The sequence below is a fragment of the Culex quinquefasciatus genome, chromosome 3, assembly GCF_015732765.1.
Source record: "Culex quinquefasciatus strain JHB chromosome 3, VPISU_Cqui_1.0_pri_paternal, whole genome shotgun sequence".
Lineage (NCBI taxonomy): Eukaryota > Metazoa > Arthropoda > Insecta > Diptera > Culicidae > Culex > Culex quinquefasciatus.
In genome coordinates, this window is record NC_051863.1 from 7,066,481 (window position 1) to 7,080,099 (window position 13,619).

Sequence of the window (13,619 nt, forward strand, 5' to 3'; positions counted from 1 at the left end):
GTATTTCAAGTATTTCAAGTATTTCAAGTATTTCAAGTATTTCAAGTATTTCAAGTATTTCAAGTATTTCAAGTTTTTCAAGTATTTCAAGTTTTTCAAGTATTTCGAGTATTTCATGTATTTCAAGTATTTCAAGTTTTTCAAGTATTTCAAGTATTTCAAGTATTTCAAGTATTTCAAGTATTTCAAGTATTTCAAGTATTTCAAGTATTTCAAGTATTTCAAGTATTTCAAGTATTTCAAGTATTTCAAGTATGTCAAGTATTTCAAGTTTTTCAAGTATTTCAAGTTTTTCAAGTATTTCAAGTATTTCAAGTATTTCAAGTATTTCAAGTATTTCAAGTATTTCAAGTATTTCAAGTATTTCAAGTATTTCAAGTATTTCAAGTATTTCAAGTATTTCAAGTATTTCAAGTATTTCAAGTATTTCAAGTATTTCAAGTTTTTCAAGTATTTCAAGTATTTCAAGTATTTCAAGTATTTCAAGTATGTCAAGTATTTCAAGTATTTCAAGTATTTCAAGTATTTCAAGTTTTTCAAGTATTTCAAGTATTTCAAGTATTTCAAGTATTTCAAGTATTTCAAGTATGTCAAGTATTTCAAGTATTTCAAGTATTTCAAGTATTTCAAGTTTTTCAAGTATTTCAAGTTTTTCAAGTATTTCAAGTTTTTCAAGTATTTCAAGTATTTCAAGTATTTCAAGTATTTCAAGTATTTCAAGTATTTCAAGTTTTTCAAGTATTTCAAGTTTTTCAAGTATTTCAAGTTTTTCAAGTATTTCAAGTATTTCAAGTATTTCAAGTATTTCAAGTATTTCAAGTATTTCAAGTATTTCAAGTATTTCAAGTTTTTCAAGTATTTCAAGTTTTTCAAGTATTTCAAGTTTTTCAAGTATTTCAAGTATTTCAAGTATTTCAAGTATTTCAAGTATTTCAAGTATTTCAAGTATTTCAAGTATTTCAAGTATTTCAAGTATTTCAAGTATTTCAAGTATTTCAAGTATTTCAAGTATTTCAAGTATTTCAAGTATTTCAAGTTTTCAAGTATTTCAAGTATTTCAAGTATTTCAAGTATTTCAAGTATTTCAAGTATTTCAAGTATTTCAAGTTTTTCAAGTATTTCAAGTATTTCAAGTATTTCAAGTATTTCAAGTATTTCAAGTATGTCAAGTATTTCAAGTATTTCAAGTATTTCAAGTATTTCAAGTTTTTCAAGTATTTCAAGTTTTTCAAGTATTTCAAGTTTTTCAAGTATTTCAAGTATTTCAAGTATTTCAAGTATTTCAAGTATTTCAAGTATTTCAAGTATTTCAAGTATTTCAAGTTTTTCAAGTATTTCAAGTTTTTCAAGTATTTCGAGTATTTCATGTATTTCAAGTATTTCAAAAATTTTAAGTACCGTCAGTTGGGGTGACATTGAGTCAAAGTGATTTTTTACGGATTTAAACCATTTCTCAGGTTCTTCTCATTGAAACTGAGTTCTGTTAAAAGGGTTGTGTAGGGGACATCTTAAGATGACTTCGCTGAAAAAATCTCGTCCCTAGAACAAATCCTGTTATTTTGGCAGCTGTCTAAAGTTGAGGTACGTTTTTGGCCAAAAATGACCTCTCGAAAAACTTGAAAAACTTGAAATACTTTCTAATATTTTTGTTGGAATTGCTCGAAAACTCATTTGAAAATCTCCACTTCAAACATTGTAGCATGTCAATACGATTCCCTCGAAGAAGAAATACTGTTGGATGACTTGTTTTTACCGTATCGTTGTATTTGAGCATCATTTTAGTTTCATTTGACCCAATGTCACCCCTCTAAGGGGTGAGATTGGGTCAATTAATTTTCAAGCTATCTGCATTTTAGGTAGTGTTCATCAAAATCCACCATATTTTGGGAAAATGTTAGTAAACTATCTAAGAACAAAATTTTCTAAGAACAAAATTTAATCTACGTTGAAAGATTTTCGATGTTATTTAAATTGATTTTGTTATAAAAAAATTACGAGAGGTGTATCGCTTTTTGACCCATAGTCACCCCCCATTTCAAGTATTTCAAGAATTTCAAGTATTTCAAGTATTTCAAATATTTCAAGTATTTCAAGTATTTCAAGTATTTCAAGTATTTCAAGTATTTCAAGAATTTCAAGTATTTCAAGCATTTCGAGTATTTCAAGTATCTCAAGTATTTCATGGCTTTTTAAGAATTAAGTTTTCCTATGTTTTTTTTTGTTTTAGGCCGAAGCAAATATTTTTCAAAGTTTTTTCTCTCAGCTCTTGCCGTGGTCAAGGGGGGAGGGACAAAAATATAAAAGCCATTGTCGGATAGTTTCATTGAAAATGCTTTTCCGTATCTACAAATATGTCTTAATAGCAAAAAAATAATAACCTATATCAAATAAAATTTACAAATTACGGGTGGCCATCTTACCCCCGGAGGAGGTGGCCGTCTTGCCCCCAAATAACTTATTTTTTAAAACATATTTTGCAAATAGCTCATCGCATTTTTTAAATTTTCTGAGGGACATAATCTAAGGAAAACTCCAATTTAACATGAAAAAATATGTAAAGCAAGGAATACATATTGTTACCTAACAAAAATGCCCAAGTTGTAATTCATGAAAAATTACATCTTGTTTCAAGTTGAAAAATAATTTGTTTATTTTGAGCTATTTTTATACTATTTCTAACAATATGTTCGGTAAAGGTGACTCAGTATGCATTGTTTAGCACGAGAAACAGTATTGCTAAACATTTTAGTAATATTCATTAGTATATTTAGTAAAACAGTAAGGTGCCCGTCTTACCCCGCCTGGCCATCTTACCCCCAGCTCCCCTATCAGTGTGTATAAATAAAATGTTTTTGTTATTTGGGCTACTCAGGCAGAACTATGAGGACACAGGTTAGCACCGAACATGGCCCTTTGATGTTGCTCTGCAAATGAAATTTAATAAAATCACACTAACAAATACAAACAAATACACAAAAACAAACACTCAAACTTTTTTATAGCCTTTTCTCACTGTCAAAAAGGATGAATCTGAACACAACGTTTCGGGTTTTTTTTCTTCAATTTTGTGCAATGACTATGATCTGTCAGTCCGGATATGGTTTTCGGTTCCGTTGTGTCACGCGTGTTATTTGACTCGACACATGCCATCGTGTGTTTCAACCGGAAACCTTGCTAGCTTCAGGGTAGTGGAGATAAAAAAAAGGTGTGACGAACGATTCTCTGCTCGGACGTGAAATTGATTTCAGTTTATTTACTACTCAAAAAACACGGTGGGTGTGCTGTGAATATCTAAGTTTATATTTATAATATTTGTTTGGGGTAGGATAGTAAAAAAGATCATCCCAACCCATTAATAAATCAGCCATTGTTATGGAAATCTCGAAAAAAAAACTATTTACTGGTTCTGGGTTGCATGCAACGTTGTTTGCACTGGATATTTTTTTAGCTTTACGCCCACAAATCTGCTAGTGTAAGCTTCTTTTTGTGATGTGATTTTGTAGTCTGGCGAGCGACTCATTTGAATTTTTCAACTTAAAGTTAGTTTATCCCAAAAAAGCGGATTCGGCCGGTTCAGTTTTACCTTTTCCGAGATGAGCAAATCTGTTGGTCGATTTTGCTCACCATATTCCGCACAGTCCGGATGGTTGAAAATTGAGCCCCCTCCTCAAAGCCGGAAATTAAGAGGCTTTAGAAAATCGTGTGTGCTGATGACGCACTGATGAACATGAAAGGAAAGAGGTTTTTTTTCGGATTGATTCAAACTTGTTTTGTTTCTTTTTGATGTGGATCAAGGAAATTCCTTTTTTGATTGAATGCGAAACTGTTGAAATTGATAAATGGATCTTAAAATTAAGCGCTTCAGTTTTTTGATTCAGTTTGCTTCTAGGAATTTTCGATTTTTTTTTGTGTTAATCAAAACGAACTTTTCGTTTGTTTTTTCCTCCTTTTTTGACTGAGACCACTTATAAGCTCTGGTGCCAGAGGCTCTATTATTCACGATGCTTTCAAGAACATGAAGCTGATGAGCAAACACCTACTTAGGGTCGTCTGTTTTGCGTCTCACTTGGTGGAGACAGTTGCCCCATGGAGTTGGCTGGAGGAAAGTATTTCGCCGGAATTTTAGCGCTTTAGTGCGTCTTTCGTAGTTTGAATTCGTCATGCAATTTGGTACGTTTCGAGGTTTATTTTTGTTTCAACTTTACAAATTGAGTGCTTAAAAATTTAGTTTATTAGAACGAGCTGATGCTGTGTTCCTTCGCTTTGCTTCATATTAATTTGACTGGTTTGAAGTTGCGTAAGGAATTTTATGAATTTGTCTCAAAACTAAGTTTATTTGATGAACTCTGTTCTTCAACATTACCCAAACAATCCCATATAAAATTAAAATAAATACTCAAAGTATGGGCTCAAGTGTGTGTTCCATTTCCGCAAATATTGTTTGCAAACTTGTTGGAAATAAACCTTGCTCTGAAATATCAGTCATGTCATGGATCACCCTTATTTTTATGACTCTGTGGAGCACGTGAAGTAACCGGGGTTTCCAAGATAGGAAATATACCCATTCTCAGCCTAATAAGTGGTCGTGTCTGAATGATGCTGGATAATCTGGAGTGTTCCTTGAAATTTAATAAAACCAAGTACACCAACCATTAGATCAACTTTTTATGAAAATGTCTGTTTAATTTGACTTCCATCAAAAGTTATTCTATTCCTTCTAAAAGCATTAAAAAAAATCTCAAGTGTTTTCTAATCTGACGAGAATGCACTGGGCCCCGCCAATTTTTCTACTATCGGCCGAGTTCTTTTTTCTTGCAGCTTTTGTGTCTGCTTAAATACCTAGACATCACACCGTCTTTTCAGACTGAATTTACTAACTAAACGGTACAAACACAGACGAAACTTTAAGTGACCACTCACAAAAAATCAGGAAGGTACTGTGTCCTATCCCTCGCTTAGACCAGACCCAAATCCATGATAAAGCTGTCAGACCAAGACTGTCAGACCAAAGAGCAAAAAGTAAACAATCTTGGTCGTCGGCCTAGGTGCACACAAATCAAGAAAAGAAAATTTGAAAAAGAATTTTATTTTTCTATTTCAATAATTGGTTTTGGGCTGCAAAATTGAATGTACGTCAGAAAATGATTAAACAGTGTGGCGTCCTGTTCACCGACAGTTACATGAGCAGTTAAAAGCCTTATTCTTCCACTTTAATTTTTGATCACGTTTTCGGTTTACACCTGAACAATCTTGAAATTATTTATGCGGATTTGTGATTTCTCTCGTTCCATCATTCCCTTGCAAAAAATGGCATTTTTAGAGAAAGTTTTCTGGCTGCGCTGCTGGTGGTGTGGTGGCCAGCTTTTGTTCTTTTTTTGCCTTCGCTTCTCGCTCGCCTTTCGTCAGCCTTCGATTTGAATAGGTATAAACGTCAAATGTCTCGGCGCGTTTGTTTTTGCCTTCCTCACCTCACTGAGGAAAGGCTATAAAATCACTCGGAAATTAAACTTCTTAATTTGACGTCCTAGACCCACCTTCATGTATACCTATCGACTCAGAATCAAATTCTTAGCAAATGTCTGTGTGTGTGGTGGGATGTTGATCAAAAAATTGTCACTCGATTATCTTGACATTGGCTGAACCGATTTTGTCCGTTTTGGCGTCATTCGGTAAGTTTTGGGGTCCTATAAGTTGCTATTAAAAATTATGCAGTTTAGTAAAGTACTTCAAAAGTTATGCTAAAAAAACGATTTTAACAAAAGTCCGGAAGATTGTAAAAAGGGTGGGTTTTGAAAGAAAACCCGTCATGCTATACATTTTCAGAAAGGTATTTAAAAGGCCTTTCCAACGCGTCCAAGACATTGAAGATCTGACAAATCTATCAAAAGTTATAAGCGCTTAAGTGTTATTTATACGCTTTTGGAGGCCGGATCTCAGATATGTTGATGAAAAAGCTGTCCGGATCTCTCATGCGACCTATCGTTGGATAGGTATTCAAAAGAGCTTTCCAACGCGTCCAAAACATTGAAGATCTGACAATCCTATCAAAAGTTACAAGCACTTAAGTATTATTTACGCACTTTTTGCATTTTGGATAGCACCCTTTAAATTTGAGGAAGGCGCCAACCACATAAGGGTGGATTAAGTAACGTTTTTTTTATAGCGCTTGCTAGTTAATTACTTGTTTCGGGATTATTTTTCATGTGAGTGGCCAAACCGTGTTCAAAAGAATATTTTGACGATAGTTGGAAGCAATTTCATATCTTAAGCGCTATAACAACGTTTAAGCAAGTGAAAAGATGTTGATGGCGACTTTTGTTAAGCGGTTAACCAGTCATCTTGCGTGTGGATGTGTGTGCAAACAAAATGATGAGAAATATTTTTGCTCAGTAAATGGCATAAATGAGTGTTCTTACTCGAGGCTTATGGTTTTTTGAAGCTTTAATCGAGCAACAATCTCCTCATGGATATGGTGAAGATAGGTATTTGTTTAGAATACGCATATTTCCCTTAATGTTTTCCAAAGAATCTCGCTCGAGTGTGTGGTAATGACGTCGGTGATGACATTTTGATACATACATACCAACGATTTGCTGGTTTTGCGTGGTATCGCTATATTCCATCTAATGTGTTTATTTATGAATGTTAGATGCGTTTAAATTATCATGTTTTGTTTGCTGTTATGCGTGTCCAAATAATGCTATTGGGTTTGTGATGAAAAAGCTACTGTTAGAATCAAATATTTGTCCATTCAACCGAAAAATACAAAAAAAAAACAGCTATCTGACACCGTTGACACGCAAACCCATGTCAAAGTCCTAGATTGAAATGCCACCGTTTTGCGCCGTTTACAACGGCAAACATCATATGCGTGGGTTTGATAACGGTTGGGATTTCGTCGCTGAGGTAAGCAACCATTTCATGAAGATAAACACTTTTTCTTCGTGTGAAATAGGCTCCGGTTACGTGGGTAAACCCAGACGACGACGTTAAATATTATCACTTGATATTGAAGTTGAACCTTACTTTTTTGTTGAGCAATTCTCCTCTTTTAAATTATGTTTTTGATTCAATTTTGCGGGGGCTTTCCGTGTGATTTTAGATAGTACCGTCAACTGGGGCGAATTGGGACACATGGGGCGAAACAAAATGTGTACATCCGTTTCCAAATTTTAATCCTTTAAGTGCTTTAAACACTGCTGTCCCTATTCAGATTGTAGTCCCGATTCGCCCCAGATGACGGTAACCGAAAAAGCTAATTTTTTGAAGTCCAAATAAAAAATCAAGCCGAAATGTTTGAGAATTATTCGATATCAAGATTGATATGAAGATAAAAATATCATGACCCTTTTGACGAACTGTTAAAATGTTTAGTCAATCAGATCAGATAGTAGATTTAGAATACTGTCAGGAAATTTGACACTGTGGGCTGCTGACACGTGCAACCCAGCGGAAATCATAAATCGATTTTCTCGTTCGTTTCACTTTGAAGAATGTCTTGAGCTTGGGCTTGATCAGGGTTGGGACGACTGTCCCAAATCTAAACTCGGATGCGTTGCGGTTGTTGAACAAGTTACAGGTTTCCCCATGCCTGCGCGAGATAAAATCTTGATTTCCCCTTGTGTTCCGGTGCTTCACCGTGTGTCGTTCAACTTGGCACGTTTTATGGCGTTTTTCCACGCAAAATCCTACTTTTCTTCTTGGAGCGGCATAACGAGCAGCAGATTTCAATCGAGTTTATTTATACGGGCTCTGGTGTCACACCTGGTTTTCAATCGAAGTGCTTTTGATAACTTTTCCTCCCTCAGTTGAAAACGCCCAACGCGAAAAATTGATATAAATTTAGCATCCTGTCAGTATCACACTTGGCAACAGATTGCTGGCCGTCGTGTACAAAAATAACGCTTTGGCCAATAATAGAAAAGCTCGCTTCTACTGATTGACTTTTGTTTGCTTGAACTAAGTTGTTTCTCTTTTCTTTTTATGCTTTCTTTTCTCAAGCAAATAGTTCCATTAATTTAACAGTTTCAATCTCTCGTGAATAAACACGAGCTGACATTTTACGGGCCACGGATGATTTCTACGAACAACGTGACATTCTCTGCACTTTATTGAGGACACATCAACCCAAAAGACTCTTTTCCGCGTATTTTCAATTTATCTCGTACCAAGTAGTGTGCCCACAAGGCCATTGCTCACGATCCTTTATATTGCGATGACAGCCTACAGAGTGTTACATCGTGGAATGTGCATGAATGAAACCGTCTTGAATATATTGAAAATTCTGTGGAAATTTCTCGGGACAGCGTACAAGCTTGAGTGGCTAATCTATTTGCTTTTCCTCTTAGGACATCAGCATGACTTTTCAATATACTATAGGTCCTTGAAGGGAATTGCAAAATGCATTCTTTTCTGTTCCTCTTTCAACCAAAGATAATCGAGGGACCATTTTCGGAGCACCGAACCCACATACACCCTCACGGACGCATATATACATTTGCTCAGAATACCCGTGGAATCTGATCAAAATATGTTCAGTCATAGGCTCTTTGGTCCCGAGTCCTGTAAAACAGCATTTTTTGTTTTCACACGACCATTTTAAATGTAAGGCTAGATTTTTCAAACTTCGAACTGGGAATTCTCCGTCAACTCACACAGCAATTGCCTCGACCGCTCTTCGATTTGCGTTAAACTTTGTTCTAAGGGGTAATTTTTGTCCCTGATCACGAACCCGAGCTCCATTTTTGATATCTCGTGACGGAAGGACGGTACGGTGGTTGGTCACTTTTTCGTTTGACACTTTTTTAGTTTTTACATCGTTAGTTGGTCAAAGTCAAACTAAAATGTGACGAACTGTCACTTTTTACACGACGCTCACGCACACTATTAAAACAAACCTTTGGTAGTGTGTGTGAACTCCGTGTAAAAGGGGTGTCAAACTAAAAAGTGACCCCGTTCGTTTAATAACAGTTGGTGTCAAACCATCGGGGTTTGAGTGTATTTTATAAACCGCCCAAATGACGAACTTTGGAGAAAAACCACTCGGCCCTGTCTAGAAATCGAAGTGAACGTGTTTCTGGGGACCCCAAAGTTCATGCTTTCCCTCGAGTTTAGCCTGCGCAGTCATTTTTGTTATTTATTAGATCTGTGCAATCAGGTCTCAAATCTGAGCAGGCCTGGCTTTCCGCAAAGCATTACAATTTTGTTTTGGGGGTTTAGCCCGGGATCACAATTGAAAAACTAATAAAATTGCTGTCTAAACAAATTTGCTAAATTGTCCTAAAAGTGTGTAAGGAAATTCAAATGATTTGCGGAATGCCGGGTCTGCACTGATTGCTCCAAAATTGTAGCGGGTTGCCTGTGTGGATCAATCGGACCGCGCACTGGACTCACAATGTAGATGTTGGTGGGTTGTTTGGGTGAGACTTAGGGTGCCTACAGAGTGTACGCTACAAGCGATGCTACAAGCGACGCGACTAATTTGACAGACCAAGCGACAACGCGCGACTGGATTTTTGCCCCAGAGTGGACGCGACTAGAAGCGACTCCAAGCAACGCGAATGAAAGAAGCAATTTCGATGCAAACATAATATCTTTTGATGTTAAATGCAGTATTTGTTGTGCTCTAGTTCCAGAAATGGTTCTCCAAAATAATTTGGTGGCCACTGGCCACTCCAGAACCGATACTGAATGTCCCCCGGGGAACCACCGAAGAGGCCAATATCTGATCAGAGCAAAACCTGTCATTATTGTCATCATTGCTGAACAAAACATCAGAATCAATTTAAATCGCTTGATTTGCAAGCGACTGACCTCGGTTTGCACAGGTCGGTCGCGCGACCAATTTGACAGTTGCTTGTTCGTCGCTTGTAGCGCAGCGAAAAATCGCTTCTACTCTGAATAGGCGAGCGATTTCTGCTGGCCGCAAATGAGTCGCGCGTAGTCGCTTCGCCTGTCAAATTAGTCGCGTCGCTTGTAGCGTCGCTTGCAGTGTCCACTCTGTAAGGGCCCTTAGAAAACATCAATTTTTCTTTTTTTAAACTTTTGCATGGCAATATCTCAGCAACTATATATAGGGCGTAACAACAAAATTGAAAAAAAAGCTAAATTTAGAGAATTTTCTCAGCTTTTCAAAAATATTTTTTTCAATAGTGGGCAAAAAATAAGTGCACATACCTTTGAAAAAATCAGTATTGATTCAAAAATTCATAATTCGGTCAATTTTTTTTTTGAAATTTCTGAAGGGTTGGCATTTATCAAAAAATAAAAAGAAATAAAAATAGTGTTTTTTTGCAAATCAAGTTTTAGTGATGAAAAGTTTAATTAAAAATCATCAAATTTTTTTTATAATGTATCATTTTTTTTCAGTGTAGTCCTTATCTATACCTACAACTTTGCCGAAGACACCAAATCGATCAAAAAAAGCTGCCAAATTTGTATGGAAAATTATATTGACAAACTAATGATGCAAAATGTCTTCTTTGGGCATACCGAAGGCACCAAAAAAGTTTCAACCTGATTAAAAAATCCAAAAAAAAATCAAATGACCGATATCTGAGAGAAATGCTCAGCACCGAATTTTGTACAAAATTCTCCAAGTGGCTCCAGTGCAGAGTAGCTCCTAGCTCCACTATCCTCGACTTGCAATATCCAAATCGTAACTGGCATCAATATCCTCTACTTAATAATAAATACCAATAAAATACACATTAAACCCCTCGCGACTGATTGCAACTTGGGAAGCAATAAATTGTCAGTTTCCGGCCTGCTGGTAGTTCGTGAACCCCGACCGATTGCTGGGGTCTCTTATTATAGCCTGTTACGACATCAACCAACCGTCATCCGGCACCGGGGGAGACTTTGCTTGTCATTTACGATACGACAACCCACGAGGCTCTGCACTGAAGTGGCCGTAAAGTTCATTTTCATAGCAGGCGTGTAAACTGAAATGAAACTTTTCGCAAAAGCGGGGAAAAAATGAGTTTTGCGGTGCAGCGGTTGCTTTGATTGAGGATTCAGCGCGGACTTTTCGCTGGTCGACTGTTTGCCTTTTTTTATCGTTTTTGGTCAAGCCTGTACAGACATAAATCACTGCCCTGGCTTAGGCAGAACTTTGGCGTAGATAGCAAAAGCCAAACATAAACTGGCAGACTTGAAAATGGGCCGGCAAAGTATATTACAGTTTGGAAATATTCCATCCCTCAAGTGATTCGGCGGCTTTTCAAGTTTTTTTTTGTAAGGATTTCACCGCAAAGTCGGCGGTTAAATTTGACGCGGTTATGATTTGTGAAAGAGGTTTTTATCTTCATAAATACTTAATGAAGCTCAGTGGCTGGTGTGAAAAAATCAACTTTTGGTTGGAGACAATAAGGGTTGATTATGCGGAAAATGTACTCTCTTTATGAATTTCTGAATAATACATTTTGTGCCTTTTCCAGACAAAAAAAACTTTTACTATATTAACAGAGACTGCACAAAAACATTACATAGATTTTATGCCAAGAGGTACTAAAAATAAAATATTGACTATTTTTTTGTTTTTTTTTTACAATTTCGGAAATTGTAAAATCTATATGATTTTGAAGCGACTCTGACGCAGGAGTGCATATTAAATGTCCTTAAATCATTTTTTTGTGTTGAAAACTGTTTGGATAGATTCATAACTAGATACGAATAAAATTAATATCAAAACATTTAGTTGATTATATTTTATTGGAAAACATCAAACCAAAAAAATGTGGCCTCAGACTAAACACTGACATACCCTAAATTAATTGATATTAAAGCTTGTGGGATGTGAGTTGAATAGCATGCCAACAGCATACATTTTATACAATATTAGGATAGGTGAACTTGTTTGGATACTGGGTTATATCGAATGTAGAATGTTATCCTCTGCAACTAAAACAAATCACGCTCAATTTTCCATACATGACATAAGGATTTTTGCGTAGGAATCTAAGCGTAGGATTTGAAAATGATTTGCTTGGGTCCTAAAATTAAGCTTAAATGTGTGATATTATTGTTCACAACGATAAAGCTTATTTTTCTGAGTGCAATGATCCAAAGAATTTAGAATAGATTTTTAATTGTTAAAAATTAACTTTTTTTGCATTAAATTAAAAAAAAGTGATTAGAAATGGTTTTAATTCGTGTTTTTTTTACTGCCCCTGATCGCATAAATGTCCCATATGCATTTTCATCACTTTTGAGTTATTTATGCAGTTTAGTTCAAAATCGTGTGCTCTTTCAAAAGAGCCTATAACATCCAGTACTTTGTTTTAGAAATCTTGAGGAAATCCAGTTTTTTTTCGTGAAAACTTAACACGTAGCCTTATGTGTGGGACAAACTTGCCTTGCGTTTTTCTCAGTTTGCTGTTTTTGCATATGGGACATTTATGCAAACATGGGCAGTTTAGTAGGCAGTTGCCATCTTCATCATCAGAAAAAAAGATTGTTTTTTCATTAACAATACGGTGTCGAATAAATAATCATGTTAAATTTGTCATTTTTGGATGTATCCTCGACGCCTCAAGCATTGCAATCAAAACTTTTTTTCTTTCTTGTCAATTTTTGTTCCCTTATTCAGGCTACACGGACTCGACCGTGGCGGTGATAATCGTGTACTGCGTGCTGTTCATCATCGCGGCCGGCGGCAATCTGTCCGTGGTGATTACGCTGTTCCGATCCAGACGACACCGGCGGTCCCGCGTCAGTTTGATGATTTGTCACCTGGCCGTGGCGGATCTGATGGTGGCATTCATCATGATTCCGCTGGAGGTGAGTTTTTCTTTGCTTCTTCTTCTTCTTCCTTTGGTTTAAATGCGTTGTGGGGGTTTGATTTAGATTTTTCATGACTTAATTATGTTTAGGCCGTTGCAAATATTTGTTTGAGTTGTATAGCGATTGTGACTGAGGACGAGTGTGTTTGGCTCTGTTTTGCCTTCCTCACCTTACTGAGGAAAGGCTATAACATCACTCGAAAAATTTACTTCCTGATTCGACCTCGTAGACCAACCTTCACGTATACCTATCGACTCAGAAACAAACTCTGAACAAATGTCTGTGTGTGTGTTTGGATGTGAGTCCGTGCACCCAAAAAAATGCACTCGATTATCTCCGGAATGGCTGAACCGATTGTGGATCTGGATTGGTGTTATACCCACTTCAAAATGTTTATTTAACAATTCTATGGTAATATATTGTGTTTGCATTAAAAGTTTGCAAAATTAAGTTTAGATAAGTTTTACATAGAATTTCCAAAGTTATATAAACTTTTATACTAAGTAGTTAGTAAACATTATATTCAATCCAAATTATTTTTTTAATCAGTCAAGGATGCCTTTTTGGAGTTGGGAGACTGGATTTATGGTGATTTGTCAACAAATAACATTATTTATGTTAATTTTTCGAAAGGTGTACAAACTTTTTTTGCATCTTTTTTATTTTCCTAATAGTATTTGTTATATAACTTTTTATACTAGGTTCCTGTCGAACTTTAAATTTTTTACATGTTTCATCACAAAATGTGCATAGTGCCCAAGGGGTGTAAATACTTTTTTTACATACTGTAAGTGTTGTGTTTACACTTTTTTGAAGCTGGATCTCATATCATCTCA

The 13,619-nt window shown here is 35.9% G+C and overlaps 1 protein-coding gene across 1 annotated transcript in view; it reads left to right on the top strand.

Moving 5' to 3' along the window:
* LOC6032229 (gonadotropin-releasing hormone II receptor) overlaps positions 1 to 13,619 on the top strand; it is a 45,015-nt gene that overhangs the window by 14,624 nt on the left and 16,772 nt on the right. The window contains exon 2 of the mRNA XM_038264556.1: positions 12,590 to 12,780. Within this exon, the coding sequence (XP_038120484.1) occupies positions 12,590 to 12,780 (191 nt within the window). The remainder of the gene's footprint in view (positions 1 to 12,589; positions 12,781 to 13,619) is intronic.